The 15854-nt window shown below is 42.5% G+C and overlaps 1 protein-coding gene across 7 annotated transcripts in view; it reads right to left on the minus strand.

Annotated features, from left to right (window-relative positions):
* Positions 1-15854, minus strand: part of nars2 (asparaginyl-tRNA synthetase 2, mitochondrial) — a 70163-nt gene that overhangs the window by 44179 nt on the left and 10130 nt on the right. For 6 of the 7 annotated variants that reach the window (XM_067986249.1, XM_067986248.1, XM_067986251.1 and 3 more), the window contains 3 exons: positions 15023-15143; positions 12676-12816; positions 11026-11106 (listed from right to left, as the gene is read on the minus strand). In XM_067986249.1, the coding sequence (XP_067842350.1) occupies positions 11026-11106; positions 12676-12816; positions 15023-15143 (343 nt within the window). Of the gene's footprint in view, positions 1-11025; positions 11107-12675; positions 12817-15022; positions 15144-15854 lie in introns of those variants that run through there. The other variant, XM_067986254.1, reaches the window with a different exon arrangement.

The following is a 15854-nucleotide window of genomic DNA, read 5'->3' on the forward strand; positions in this document are numbered from 1 at the left end:
ACATATTCTTACATTCATTTGTTGCTGGTTATTAGTATCACTAAAGCAAGTTCACCTACTTTCACCAGTTGATTTCAAATAATCATTTCATGATAAATATGTCAAAACATATAAAAGATAGTGTGTGAACAGCAAAACTGTTGCATTATCACAAAGATTATGGCAGTAACAGCAAGCTTCAATACCCTAAATATAGTCTAAGGTAGCGATAACATCTTGTACGTCAATATTATGTCCATACAATTTCAATCCTTAGACTCTGGCAATACAGGGAAATACTTTAAGAAAAGGTTTTTAGCTTAGACACGGACACAAACAAACCATGAGTAGCTTTATTGTTCTATTAACTCTTTGCATCTAAAATATAAATTTTAAATAAAAACATTAACTAACTAGGAACAGGATTAGGCCATTCAGCCCCTCAAGCCAGTTCCGCCATTCTATTAGATCATGGCTGATCTGTACCTCAACTCCACTTACGTGCCTTTTCTCCATATCCCTTGATACCCTTATCAAACACATCAGTCTTGAAAATTTCAACTGACTAAGCATCCACAGCTTTTTGGGTGAGTGAGTTCCTGATTCACTCCGAACTGTGGCTGATTCTTAACTACCCTCTGAAATGGCCAAGCAAGCCACTCAGCTATACAATCCTGCTACAAAAAGATATCAGAATAAAACCGGATGGACCACCTGGCATCGGACCACTAGGCACTGGACACAACAAAGGCAAACCAAGCCCAGTCAACCCTGCAAAGTCCTCCTCATTAACATATGGGGACTTGGGCCAAAATTGGGAGAGCTGTCCCATAAACAAGTCAAGCAACAGCCTGACATAGCCACACTCACAGAATCATACCTTTCAGCCAACGTACCAGACTCTTCATCACCATCCCTGGGTATGTCCTGTCCCACCAGCAGGACAGACCCACTACAGGTGGCGGCACAGTGGTATACAGTCAGGAGGGAGTCGCCCTGGGAGTCCTCAACATTGACGCCAGACCCCATGAAGTCTCATGGCATCAGGTCAAACACGGGCAAGGAAACCTCCTGCTTATCACCACCGTCCCTCAGCTGATGAATCAGTCCTCCTCCATGTTGAGCACCACTTGGAGGAAGCACTGAGGATAGCAAGGCCACAGAATGTACTCTGGATGTGGGACTTCAATGTCCATCACCAAGAGTGGCTCGGTAGCACCACTACTGACCAAGCTAGCCGAGTCCTGAAGGGCATAGCTGCCAGACTGCGCCTGTGGCAGGTGGAGAAAGAACCAACGCGTGGGGAAAAACCTACTTGATCTTGTCCTCACCAATCTACCTGTCACAGATGCATCTGTCCATGACAGTATTGGTAGGAGCGACCACAGCACAGTCCTTGTGGAGACGAAGTCCCGTCTTCACACTGAGGACACCGTCCATCGTGTTGTGTGGCACTACCACTGTGCTAAATGGGATAGATTCAGAACTGATCCAGCAGTTCAAAACTGGGCATCCATGATGCGCTGTGGGCCATCAGCATCAGCAGAATTGGATTCCACCACAACCTGTAACCTCATGGCCCGGCATATCCCTCACTCTACCATTACCAACAAGCCAGGGAATCAACCCTGGTTCAATGAGCAGTGTAGAAAAGCGTGTCAGGAGCAGCACCAGGCATACCTAAAAACGAGGTGCCAACCTGGTGAAGCTACAACACAGGACTACGTGCATGCTAAACAGCAGAAGCAGCAGGCTATAGATAGAGCTAAGCGATCCTACAATCAACGGATCAGAACAAAGCTCTGCAGTCCTGCCACATCCAGTCATGAATGGTGGTAGACAATTAAACAACTAACTGGAGGAGGAGGCTCCGTGAACATCCCCGTCCTCAATGATGGTAGAGCCCAGCACGTGAGTGCTAAAGACAAGGCTGAAGAGTTTGCAACCATCTTCAGCCAGCAGTGCCGAGTGGATGTTCCATCTCGGCCTCCTCTCGACATCACAGAAGCCAGTCTTCAGCCAATTCGATTCACTCCACGTGATATCAAGAAACGGCTGAGCGCACTGGACACAGCAAAGGCTACGGGCCTCGACAACATCTTGGATGTAGTGCGGAAGACTTGTGCTCCTCTAGCCAAGCTGTTCCAGTTCAGCTGCAACACTGGCATCTAACCGACAAAGTGGAAAATTGCCCAGGTGTGTCCTGTCCACAAAAAGCAGGACAAAACCAATCCGGTCAATTACCACCCCATCAGACTACTCTCAATCAAAGTGATGGAAGGGGTCATCTACAGTGGTATCTAGTGGCACTTACTCAACAATAACCTGCTCACTGATGCTCAGTTTGGGTTCCGCCAGGACCACTCGGCTCCAGACCTCATTACAGCCTTGGTCTAAATACGGACAAAAGAGCTGAATTCCAGGTGAGATGAGTGACTGCCCTTGACATCAAGGCAGCATTTGACCGAGGGCGGCTTCAAGGAGCCCAAGCAAAATTGAAGTCAATGGGAATCAGGGGGAAAACTCTCCAGTGACTGGTGTCATACTTAGCACAAAGGAAGATGGTAGTGGTTGTTGGAGCCCAATTATCTCAGACCCAGGACATCGCTGCAGGAGTTCCTGAGGGCAGTGTCCTCGGCCCAACCATCTTCAGCTGCTTCATCAATGACCTTCCCTCCATCATAAGGTCACAAGTGGGGATGTTCACTAATGATTGCACAGTGTTCAGTTCCATTCGCAACCCCTCAGATAATGAAGCAGTTCGTGCCCACATGCAGCAAGACCTGGACAACATCCTGCTTGGGCTGATAAGTGGCAAGTAACATTTGTATCACAAGTGCCAGGCAATGACCAACTCCACATGACATTCAGCGGCATTACCATCGCCGAACCCCCCACCAACAACATTCTGGGGGTCACCATTGACCGGAAACTTAACTGGACCAGCCACATAAATTCTGTGGCTACAACAGCAGGTCAGAGGCTGGGCATTCTGTGGCAAGTGGCTCACCTCCTGACTCCCCATATCCTTTCCACCGTCCACAAGGCACAAATCAGGAGTGTGATTGAGAACTCTCCACTTGCCTGGATGAGTGCAGCTCCAACAACACTCAAGGACCTCGAGACCATCCAAGACAAAGCAGCCACTTGATTGGCATCCCATTCACCACCTGAAACATTCATTCCCTCCACCACCAGCACACCGTGGCTACAGTGTGTACCATCTACAAGATGCACCGCCACAACTCGCCAAGGCTTCTTTGACAGCATCTCCCAAACCCGCAACCCCTACCACCTAGAAGGACAAGGGCAGCAGGCGCATGGGAACACCACCACCTGCACGTTCCCCTCCAAGTCACATACAATGCTGACTTGGAAACATATCGCCCTTCCTTCATCGTCACTGGGTTAAAATCTTGGAATTCCTTGCCTAACTGCACTGGGGGAGTACCTTCACCACACGGATTACAGCGGTTCAAGAAGGTGGCTCACCACCACCTTCTCAAGGGCAATTAGGGATGGGCAATAAATGTTCGCCTTGCCAGCGACACCCACATCCCAGGAATGAATTGTGAAAAAAATAAAAATCCCCCCCCTGTTCTAGATTCCCCTATCAGAGGTAATGGTTTCTCTGTATCTACTCAATTGTATCGATTTATCATTTTAAATACCTCAATTAGCTCTCTCCTCATCCTTCTAAACCCAAGGGAATACAAGCCAAATTTATGCAATCTGTCCTCATACTTTAACACTTTCAGCTCTGATATCAATCTGGTGAATCTGCACTGTATCCCTTTCAAGGCCAATACATCTTTCCTGAGATGTGGTGCCCAAAACTGAATGCAGGACTCCAGATCGAGTTTGACTGTACAACTGAAGCACCAACAGATCAGAGCAAACCTCTGTAGTCCAACCACAATGGTGGAGGGCAATCGGGCAACTAACTGGGGGAGGAGGAGGATACTCCCTGTACAAGGTTCCAGTGCAATAGCTTTTAGTGATGTAAATGAAAACCTAAATCCCTTTGCTCCTCCACAGCTCCTAGTCTCTCTCCGTTAAGAAAATATTCCGATTTGTCTTTCTTGGATCCAAACTAGATGATCTCACTTCCCCACATTGAATTCCACCTACCATAGTTTTGCCCACTCACTTAGTCTGTCTAAGTCCCTTTACAATTTCCTGATCCCATCTACACAACTTAGTATGCCTCCTAATTTGGTGTTATCTGCAAATAAAGATATTCAACTCTCTATTCCTTCATGCAAGTCATTAATACATATTGTGAAAATCTGAGGCCCCAGTTTTGGTCCCTGGGAAAGACCACTTATCAAATCAGAGAATGCTCCCTTCATCCCTACTCTTCTCCTATCTTCCAATCAATTACCAACCCATGTCACAAGGTTACCTCCAATTTGGTGCTTTAATTTTTGGTAATAATCAATTGTGCGGAACCTTGTCAAATGCCTTCTGAAAGTTCATAGACAACATCCATAGACACTCCCCTATTCACCTTGTCAATGACCTCCTCATAAAATTCAACTAGATTCATCAGAAATGGTTACACTTCACAATCCATACTCACGCTCTTTGATCAGCTTATACTTGTCCAAGAGCTCAATCATTCGGTCTCTGATTGATAGATTTCAGTAACTTCCCTATAATTGATGTTAATTGACAGATCTGAAGTTACCTGGTTTATCCCTTTCCTCTTAAATAACGGAGTGACATTTGCAATTTTCCAATCCACAGTCACAACTGCTGAATCTAAAAAGCTTTGGGAAATTATGACTAACACATCTGCAATTTCTTTCCCTATTTCTTTTAATGCCCTTGGGTAGAAACCATCAGGTCTTTCTCAAGTCCCATTGATTTCTCCATTACCATTTTCTTATTTACATTAAATCCATTAAATTCTTCCCCATGACTTCTTTTTAGGTTTCCTTGTACCACTGTACACTATGTTACCCTCTTAATGATCAGAATGAAGGCATTGGGATTACTCTCCGCAAATTTGTGGACGACACAAAGATTTGTGCCAGTGTCAGAACTCGAGATGAGAAAAAAAATTAAAATCAGAACTAGATGCGATGGGGTATTGGACCCACATCTGAAATATGACATTTAATGTAGATAATGTAATGCATGTGGGTAGGGCATGTGTATTCCATGCTGGGTTCTGACTTAAAGTCTGTTGAGCGGGAAAGGACCTAGGTGTTATAGAGCATGAGCTTCTAAAGGTTCACTACCGCTTCCAAGAGGCTACAGAGAAAGAAAATGAGTATTAGGACATATAGCTAGGACGATCCAATATAAAACAGAAAGCACCATAGCATCCTTGAACGAGACCTTGGTCAGGCCTCATCTAGTTCTCGTCCCCTCACATGGGGGATTTAGAGGTCCTGGAAAGGGTCAGAAGAGGGCCACTAGATTAATACCTAGTTTTAATAACGCTTAGTTATCACGTTAGAAAAGCAGACTTTGGGCGATTTGGTCAAAAGTATTTAAAATGATAAAGGGACTAGACTATGTCCATGTGGATAGATTATTTGAATTAGATAGATTAGTGAGAACAAGGGGACAGGCATAAGTTATGTAAGCATAGACCTAGGTTACATGTCAGGAGGTTTTTCTTTTTGCAGAAATTCACTGACATTTGGAATGATTTGTTGGCTCATGCCAAGTGTGCGGATTTGCTGCAAATGTTCAAAAGGAAATCGCACAGGTTCCTGGAGGAGGTTGATATGACTGCGTACAAAAGGTAGGTGGGATGTTGGGTCATGTACCTCGTCGTCACTGTCAGCTCCCGGAACTCGTTTTGATCACTTTCGGTGGTCGGAGAGCAATTTTCTCCCAGAAGATTACATGGCTGCTGGTGAGTGGGGATCATTGAGGGTCATGATGCTTAGATGCAACATGACTATGCGGCAGGCTCGATGGACGAGCTGATCTTTTTCTGTCTTGCCTTTTTTATATGTTCGTCTGTTCCTATGTTCTTGCATAGCTTCTCATTTCATCCATTTACTCTACTTTAATTTAAATTCTATCTGCTAAGCTCTTCACTATTTTATACTTTTTTTTGCATGAAATAAAACCGTTACGTCCATTTTTTTTCTACCTCCAGGGTACTGGCATCCATTTTGGAAATGGGACCCACATCAGAAAAACTGGTCTCCAGCAGCAGAGGAGTTTTCTTTTAAAAAGTCAATTGAGGCCTGGGACTGTAAAGACTGAGAGATGTGTCTATCTTTGAAAGTGATCTCTCCACATCAAATACAAATGCGCTACTGCTGACTAAGTTGAATTATCACAAGGTAATTATAGATGAGGAAGGCCATTTGACTCCTATTAGTTCAACCAGCCAGAAAGACCCTGAAGTTTCCCCATTGCAGCATCCAATTATTTCTTAATTAATTCAGGGTTTCTGGAAGTTCATTTCATATATTCATCACTTTACATGCAGAAGAACTGCCTGATATCAGTCCTAAATGTGCCGTTTACTATTTTAAATCTGTATCCCCTTATCCCACTCACGTAATTTAATTCAAAGTAAATTTATAGATCCACTTTCTCGATATTGTTTACTTTCTTATGCCTCTCTATAAGATCACCTCACAGATGCTTCCTTCCAAGGCCAAAAAGCCCAAGGATTTCCAGTCCTTCCTCATAACTCAGGCCTTTGACATTAGCCACAAAGCCAAACCCACTTTCCTGCTCTGCTTCCAGGGCTTGTTTCTTGACGACCAGAATGGGACACAATACTCAAGGTGAGATTTGACCAAAGCACTGTACAGTTTACACTATGCCATCCTGGCTTGGAATCTACTGTTTTGGCTATATAGTTCAACATGGGGAATGCTCACTATGAAACAGCCTTGCTCTTCTCTCTGACGGGATTATTGTTTATCTCTTATCTTGTTCACCTTCATTGCTTTTTGTTTCCCTTCTTGTGTTTGATCAGGTATCTACTAAAACTTGCTTTCACAGCCACATCTCTTTCCTCAGCAACTGTTTCTGGCTCTGACTTGTTCCACCTGGATTCCATCTTAAGTTCCACCCTTCATGTTTCGGATCTACTCATGATTACAGATATCTCCATGATATTCAGCGTTCCTTAAACCACTGCTCTCGCTGCTTTGAGATCCATGCTGAACACCAAGCACGCTCTTGTGTTCGCTCTTCAGCGGCACCGACTCACTATTTCAGAGTTGTTCTGGTCCGAAGTTCCATTTCATCCTTTGCTTTAACAAAAAACTCTCTTCCTTTCAGGTTTCAAGAGCTGCAAGCTTCAACAACTCTTAGATACCTCCTGATCCTTCTTCCCCTTCACTTTCCTCTGACCCCATCCCTCCTTCCAATCTCACCGTTAGTTGTGTTTTCACTGTCCCCTCTGACCTTCCCCTCTCTGACCCTGAACGGTCAGTCCTCAGCAAAGGCCTCAGCTTCATCCCCACCTCAATGCATTGAGCTTGACATGATGCTGAGCTCTTCTAGCGTCTTCGCCTCCGCGCCCGCTTCTTTGGCCAGGAACCTTCCCCCCCCCCCACCCCCCACTCCACCTTGTAGAGCGCACCCTTTCTCTAGTCTTCAGAATTTTCAAACTAACAGGACACCTCCTTCTGGCCTCTTACCCCCTCGATCTTTTCATTGGGAACGGCCAGCGTGACATCGGTCGTCTCAATTTCTCTACTCCCCTCGCTCACTCTAATCTACCTTCCTCTTAACTTGCAGCACTCCATTCTTTCAGGTCCAATCCTGACATTGTCATTAAACCTGCTGACAAGTGCGGCGCTGATGTTGTTTGGCGAACAGACCTCTACATTGCGGAAGTTGAATGCCAACTCTCCGATACCTCCTCCTATCTCCCCCTGGACCACGACCACACCACCAATCATCAAGCCATAGTTTCCCAGACCGTCACTGAGCTCAACCTCTCTGGAGATCTCCACCCCCACCCTCCCACGGCCTCCAACCTCATCATCCTCCAACCCCGCACAGCCCGCTTCTACCTCCTATGCAAGATCCACAACCAGGACTGCCTCGTTTCAGCCTGTTCTTGCCCCATGGAACTTATTTCTTCCTATCTCAGCTCTACTTTTTCTCTCCTTGTCCAGTCTCTTCCGACCTACATTCGTGACTCTTCCGACGCCCTCCACCACTTTAACAGTTTCCAGTTTCCCAGCCCTAACATTTCCTTTCCACCGTGGACGTCCAGTCCCTCTATACTTCCATTCCCCCATGAGGATGGCCTGTGGGCCCACCACTTCTTCCTTGAACAGAAGTCCAACCAGTCCACATCCACTACCATCCTCCTACGCCTGGCTGAACTTGTTCTTGCGTTGAACAACTTCTCCTTTGTTCACTCCACTCATTTCCTCCAAATAAAAAGGTGTCACTATGGGAACCCGTATGGGTCCTAGCTGTGCCTGCCTTTTTATGGGATACGTGGAACATTCTTTGTTCCAGTCCTACTCAGGTCCCCTCCCTCACCTCTTTTTCATCTACATTGATGACTGTGTCAGTGCCGTTTCCTGCTTTCGCCCTGAACTGGAAAATTTCATCAACTTTGCTTCCAATTTCCACCCTTCCCTTACCTTCACATGGTCCATCTCCAACTCTTCCCTTCCTTGACTTCGCTATCTCCATTTCTGGGGATAAGCTATCAACCAATATCTATTATAAGCCCACAGACTCCCACAGCTACTTTGATTACACTTCCTCCCACCCCGCTTCCTGTAAGGACTCTATACCCTTCTCCCAGTTTCTCTGTCTCTGTTGCATCTGTTCTGACTGTGCCACCTTCCACACCAGTGTTTCCGATACATCATCCTTCTTCCTCAACTGAGGATTTCCCTCCACTGTAGTTGACAGGGCCCTTGACCGTGTCCATCCTATTTCCCCCACTTCTCTCCTCATCCCTTCCCCTCCCTCCCAGAACCACGAAAGGGTTCAAATTGTTCTCATCTTCCACCCCACCAGCCTTCACATTCAACGCATCATCCTCCGTCATTTCTGCCACCTCCAGCGCGATGCTACCACCAAACACATCTTCCCCTCCCATCCCAACAGAACCGTTTCCTCCGCGACACCCTGGTCCACTTTTCCATCATTCCCAACACCCACTCTCCTTCCCATGGCACCTTCCCATGCAAGCGCAGGAGATGCAACACCTGCCCTTTCACCTCCTCCCTTCCTACCGTTCTGGGCCCCAAATGCTCCTTCCAGATGAAAGAGTGATTTACTTGTACTTCTTTCAATGTAGTATACTGTATTCGCTGCTCACAATGTGGTCTCCCCGACATCAGGGAGACCAAACGCAGATTGGGTGATCGCTTTGCTGAACACCTCCGCTAGCATGACCCTGACGTTATGATCGCTTGCCATTTTAATTCTCCGTCCCACTCTGACCTCGGCCTCTTACACTGTTCTTACGAAGCTCAACGGAAGCTCGAGGAACAGCACCTCATCTTTCGTTTAGGTACTTTACAACCTTCTGGACTCAACACTGATTTCAACAACTTCAGATCATAACCGATGCTCCCATTTTTTTTGGACAGCAGGTGCTAGGAATGATGCTGCTGTTGCTATTTACAGCTCCTCCAGACCAATCTTTTGTTTCTTTACTTGTCCCTTTACCACCCTCCTTGACTTGCACCATCATCCCTTTTGTCATTTAATCACTCCTGCCCTCCACCCTTCCCTTTTGTTCTTTGCTCCCCTTGCTCCCTGGCTCTGTATTTGCTTAAAAACTGTTAAATCTTTAACTTCTTCCAGTTCTGACAATAGGTCATCAACCTGAAGCGTTAACTCTGTTTCTTTCTCCACAGATACTGCCTGACATGCTGCGTATTTCCAGCATGTTCTGTTTTTATTTCAGATTTCCAGCATTCGCAGTATTTTGCTTTTGATTTCGTTCAACATTTTATCGGCTTGGTCGATTGCTGCTCTGCATTAGTTGGACGAATTGAGTGTCAAATTTACTAAGACTCCTAGGACTCTTAACTTCATGCATAGTTTTTCCACACCACTCATGAAGTATGGGTGATGCCCATTTTTCCTTCCTATGTCTGTGGTAAAAGGGGTCCCATCACAGCAGTCCAGTGTGCAATGAGCGTTTAAAAATAAAGTATATTTTTGTAACGTGTTGTTTAAAATACTACTCTTTCATTAAAATTACACAAATAAAGCAAACTATAGGTGAGTTATGCAAAATTTAATTGTAGAATAAAATTCCATATGTGGCACACTGCAACACTTGTTTATTTTCTTTGTAGAAAACCAGTTCTATAACTAGTATAGAAATAAACTTATTATACTCCAATAAAATTGTGATAATTACTAATTTCCTCACTGCATTTGCAAATATGGTGTATTTGGGCACCTATGCAGCTAGTGCCAACTTATGACCTACTGGAATAAACTGAGGGGGCAACATTCATGCAACATCCAAGAACAATCTGCCTACATATTCAATTTTTCTATTTTTGGACAGTGATGTGAAACTAAATCTTCAAATGCAGCACCTTTCACAATGAAATTTCCCAAGATGCTTTACAGGACCAGTGGACCTCAAGCAGGAAGTGGGAGAAGTTGGTGTACGTGACCAACAGACATATAAAGAATGCTACTTGGGTGAAGTACCAGAGCATAACTGGCACCTGTGAAATTGTACCCCAGCAAGACTCTATCACTTCAGGCAGGAGGAGAGGGAAAAAACTGGATAAAATGTTATGAGACATTTCTCTGAAGATAATGTAGTGAAATTCCGTTATATTGAATCAACATTACCATCTTCGTTATTCACCTCTGACTTATTGCATTCAAGAATGACACCTTAGCAATCTTTTCAGAATATTGGCATCCTATCCACAGTTGTGTGTAAGATAACTCATGTGACCTGCAAGTCTTTAGATCTTCCTTGCTCATGAAATTAATTGCTCACTACATGGTTTTCCAATGGATAGACATCAATACTTTGAGAAATTTAGAAAGAAAAACTTGTGCACAATATCACAGAATACTTAATTTCTAGTTCTAAGCAGTACTTACTTCAACTTGGAAGAGTTCTCCAGCTCCTTCACAATCATTTGAAGTTATTATGGGTGTGTGTATGTGAACAAATCCATTATTCTGTAATGTTTTTAAAAAAAGTTGAAAATAACATTTACTACACACACTCAATCATTTAACTCTGTTCTGCACACAACTAGCACTTTTAAACAATACAAGACAAATTTTGTCCACAACCATTGAAAAAACCCTCACTGATAAAGTCCTTGCATCAGGATTTGCCAACTGGCACTCAATTAGATACCCATCTATGCAGTTGGCAATGACTGCATTCAATTCAGTCATTGAAAACTTCAGTGTTATGGAGCAGCACAATTTCCCTCAGGTGGTGAGCATTCAGTTGCTAGAGTATTTTGGTTTTCACATCATGTTGTAAACATAACCCTTGGAGTTCAAATTTATAATTAATTATTGTACTTTGTTAAATCTAAATGAATGTAATTAACATAATAAATCCAGACTAATGCAAGGACAGTAGAAATAAGAACTTAATCTCATGTACACATCTGAAATCTACCTGTAATAAATTATTTCAACAAAAAAAGACAACAATGTAAAGTACCAGCAGCAGACTCATATCCTATTATTTCCAAAACAGAACCAATTTACAGTCAATTATCCAGTAGGTTAATTCAATCTTTTGATTGAGGTCCTAAAAAGCTTTTAAGAGGTTGATTGCAACAGTAAATGTGAAACAGTGTGAAACGTGGCCAGTGGAAAATTGTAAATAAAGTTTTAATTTCCAATCTGCAGTACTTAGCAAAAAGTGGTTTTCAATCCATTAACAAGTTGATCTTTCTGTGCTGTCACACTACTCCCTGCTACCGTTAAACAAATGTCCTTTCACAACCAGGTGAGATGTGGCACAACAAATGATGGCATCGTTTGTTTATTTTCCCCCCAATTAAATTCAAGGTTCAAATGTGACCTCCTGTTTCAGCTTCATCCATTGACATCAAAACAATAGAAGGCAGTGTCTAAAGAATGAAGTATAATTTATTGGAATAGATAATATATAACATTACAATTCTCCTCTTCTACCTATTTTGTGCCGCCAGTATTCCCATGCCGACTGTGCTGATTCTCCCCCACCTGACCTAACGTTTTTGTGAATAAAACATCTTCCTTGTTCTTTTGCAGCAAGATTTATCTGACAATCCTACACGGAAAGATGACAACGCCAGGCTAAAACAGGTCCATTATATTGTTGTAGGAAACTGACTGGTTTGCTGCAAATCAAATTCCAAATCTAAAGAGACTCAAATTGGGCTTAATTTGGATAGTGCTGGATTTGGTTCTGACAGCAATGCAGCAAAGACAGGAGTTATGTGCGTTTACAGTGGTGTTGCTGATCTGATCTATAGTAATCTGGGGAGAGGGGGAGGGAGAAAGAGATATGTGTCCCTTTTGTCTCTCACTCCATTTGGAATGGAGAAATGTAGAAGAAAATATTCCTACAATTACAGATCTGTTGCACCCTTGCATGGGATCCAGCCCAATATCTAAGTGTTTTAGCTGAAAGGAAACTGCTTCACTGTGTAGTTTCATCATGAATTTGAATACATAAAAGGACTTTACCATAATTTACTTGTACAATAAAAATATTTTTATTTGTTGTACTCAACTTACCTTGAAAAAGGAATGAATAGCTGCAGATGCTTCACTTCGTATCCTAAGTAGTGAACTGAAAACATTTGTTTTGCAACGAAGATGAGGAAACTGTCTTATGTATTCGAGCGAATGTCTTTCCTTGATCTTGAATGGGAAATTCTATGATTAAATAAAACACACCCAAAATAATATATAGCAAGTATACTTTTTCAGCTAAATTTTAATCTATACTCTAAGCAGAATATGAGAATAATTCTTTGCAAGTCATCCAGTACACAGAATAGAAGCAAATATTAAAATTTTAAAAAGTGAGCAATGCTCACAAAAAGTTCTTCAATGTTAGAGATGGCACAGAAAGGCAAATAGAAAATCAATGCAAAGTTTAATTTAATTTTCTTCCTTTTATGGTCTCCTTGTGCAAAGCATCATCCCCAGCTAAAAGGTGTACAGCAAGGCAGTTAATTTGCTAATGTCACTCTTAAACTAGTCACAAGAAGGTTTGCAAGAGTACCCCAGATTGACTCTTCCTCCCTGCAGGATAGCACTTGATCTCTGCTCAGTTCCACAGCACAGTGGTTTACAGTAGAAACTAGCAAAAGAAAATCATAAACAAGAACCCACGACTCTACGGTACGCCACATGGAGATCCAACATTTTGCATTACTCTTAAGTGATTTTTCATTTTTGTTTTACAAGAATTATTAATCTGGAATTTCAATTCACGACTTAAGTATTAAGAAAATGTGTACAATGAGAGAAGGTGAATACATTCCGCAGTGGTAACTCATTGAGAAGTGAATTTGTTTCAAAGATATTAAACACGTTCACACAAATTGTCACATCATAGGAGCAACTGAATGAACAGGACCAGTAAAGACCATTATGGTCCACGTGGAAGAAGAAAAAGAGTTGCATTTATAATAGCGCCTTTCACAACCTCAGTCCCAAAGCGCTTTGGAGCCAATTAATTACTGGGCGACATGGACATGTTGGGCCGAAGGGCCTGTTTCCATGTTGTAACTTCTATGATTCTATAAGTACTTTTGAAGTGTAGTACTGTTGTAATGTAGAAATATGGTTTGTCCCAGTATCTAGGAAATATCACAAGAACATAGAAAAAGTCCTAGATTAACTCTGCAGGTATGCACAGTAAACATAGAACTATTACATTAATACATGAACCACAAAGTTCTCTGCGAGTATAACCAGGATGCATATTCTCTTCTCATTCTCAACCTCTTTGCAGCCCTCAACATGATGGACAAAACCATCCTCCCTTAACGTCTCTCCTCTTTCATCCAATTTAGTAGAGAACCTCAGGAGTAGTAATCATAATAACATAAAATTTAAGGTCCAAACGGAAAGGGAAAAACTTAACTCAAAAACAAGGGCACCAGATTGGAATAGGGCATATTTTAGAAAGATAAGTGAGCTAGCTGAGTTGAGGAAGAACGAAAAATTGGCACATAGGACTGAAAATCAATAATAGGATATTTTTAAAAAGGAGACTGAAAAGGTGCAGAATAAATATACATTACAAAAGGAAACTACTTCAAGTTCTAGGATGCCACAGACTAATAAAGAGATTAGAAACAAACTAAAATTGAAGAGGGATGAGGCCTATAGGTTTGATAAATGATGATAAAAACAAGATACATATGAGAAATGAAGGAAAGAAATTGAGAGGGAAGAGGAAAGCAAGGAGGGAGTATGAGGAGAGAATCTCAAAAAGTACTAAGATAGCATTTATAGAGCACTTTTCACAACCTCAGGATGTCTCAACGTTTTTCACAGCTAATTAATCATTTCGGAATTGTTACAGGGAAATACAGCAGCCAATGACATAAATTACCAGATAATCTATTTCAGTTATTTTGGTTGAGGGATAAATGTTGGCCAGGACGCTGGGAAAATTCCCGTGAACAGTGCCATGGGATCTTTTACATCCACCCGAGAGGGCAGACAGGCCCTCGGTTCAAGAACTCATCCGAATGACGGCACCTCCGACAATGCAGCACTGCACTGAAAGGTCAGCTGTGCTCAAGTTTCTGGAGTGGAACCTGAACCCACTACCTTCTGGCTTAGAGGCGAGGGTGCTACCAGTGAACCAAGACTGAACTTAAAAAACAGTAAAGTATTCTACAAATATACCAGTAAAAAGAGAATTATGAGGTGGGAACCTAAGAGGATAAAATAGTAAGTTAGTAGAGAAAGAATAGAAATTGGCAGGGATATTTAACAAGTACTTTGCTTCAAGGCTTACGTAAGAGAAGGATATGGAGGAAGAGGTAAATCCTGAATTAGTTAAAAGCAAGATGAGTGATATTATAATAGCTAACAGATAAAAGTCTAAAATCAAACATACCACAGGATTACACGATCCAACCAATCTGATTTTATCAGCTAGCAGTTCCGTGTTCTGTTTCTTGTGAGGACTCTGTACCAGTTTCCCCCAAATTTCAACTGCACTGCCAAAGGTTATATTGCTGTAAAGAACAGTGAGTTTATATTAAAAGCAAGGATCAGAAACACTTCACTGAACTGGGGGTAGGTAGATAAGAGAGAATGAATGTTAATGTGAACTGTGGGAAGAAGAAAAATGGGTGCCAGCATGAACTCGAGGGGAGGAAATAAGCGGCCAAGTGAACTGGGCAGGGGGGTGGGGGGAGAGGGAGGGAGAGAAGAGTGTCAGCCTAAACTGGAGGGGATGGAGGAAAAGAAGGGTGCTTTTATGGGGAGGAGAGATTAGCAAAACAACATTTAAAACAATGTCAGATTGAGCAAAGGAAAGTACCATTAAACAAGTAATCACATAAAAACCAAAAGTTCTCATTGTGTACAGTGCATTAAATTAATGCAGGGTCTGATATTATCGAGAATCCTGAATATAATCAAATTGGACCTTTGATTTATTGAGGTCATAAATCAGTATAAGTCCTTCTCTAAACATACTGGCCCTGTAGTTATGCCATGATTTCTAGCATAGGATTGTTTAACGGGTCTGTCTGAAATTCTTCTCCTGGCATTTTAGTAGAGGTGTTCACCCATTTATTTTAACAGGTCGACACCTCCCCTAAAACAGCAGTTGAGAGGAATTTCAGACAAATGTTTATACTCCAGTATCCCATGTTGCAATTTGAAGTTGCTGCAACAGTTTTTGAATAACTTGCCAGTATATGAATAGCATCTCTGAAGCA

The sequence above is a fragment of the Heptranchias perlo genome, chromosome 6 (assembly GCF_035084215.1).
Source record: "Heptranchias perlo isolate sHepPer1 chromosome 6, sHepPer1.hap1, whole genome shotgun sequence".
In the NCBI taxonomy this organism is placed as follows: Eukaryota; Metazoa; Chordata; class Chondrichthyes; order Hexanchiformes; family Hexanchidae; genus Heptranchias; species Heptranchias perlo.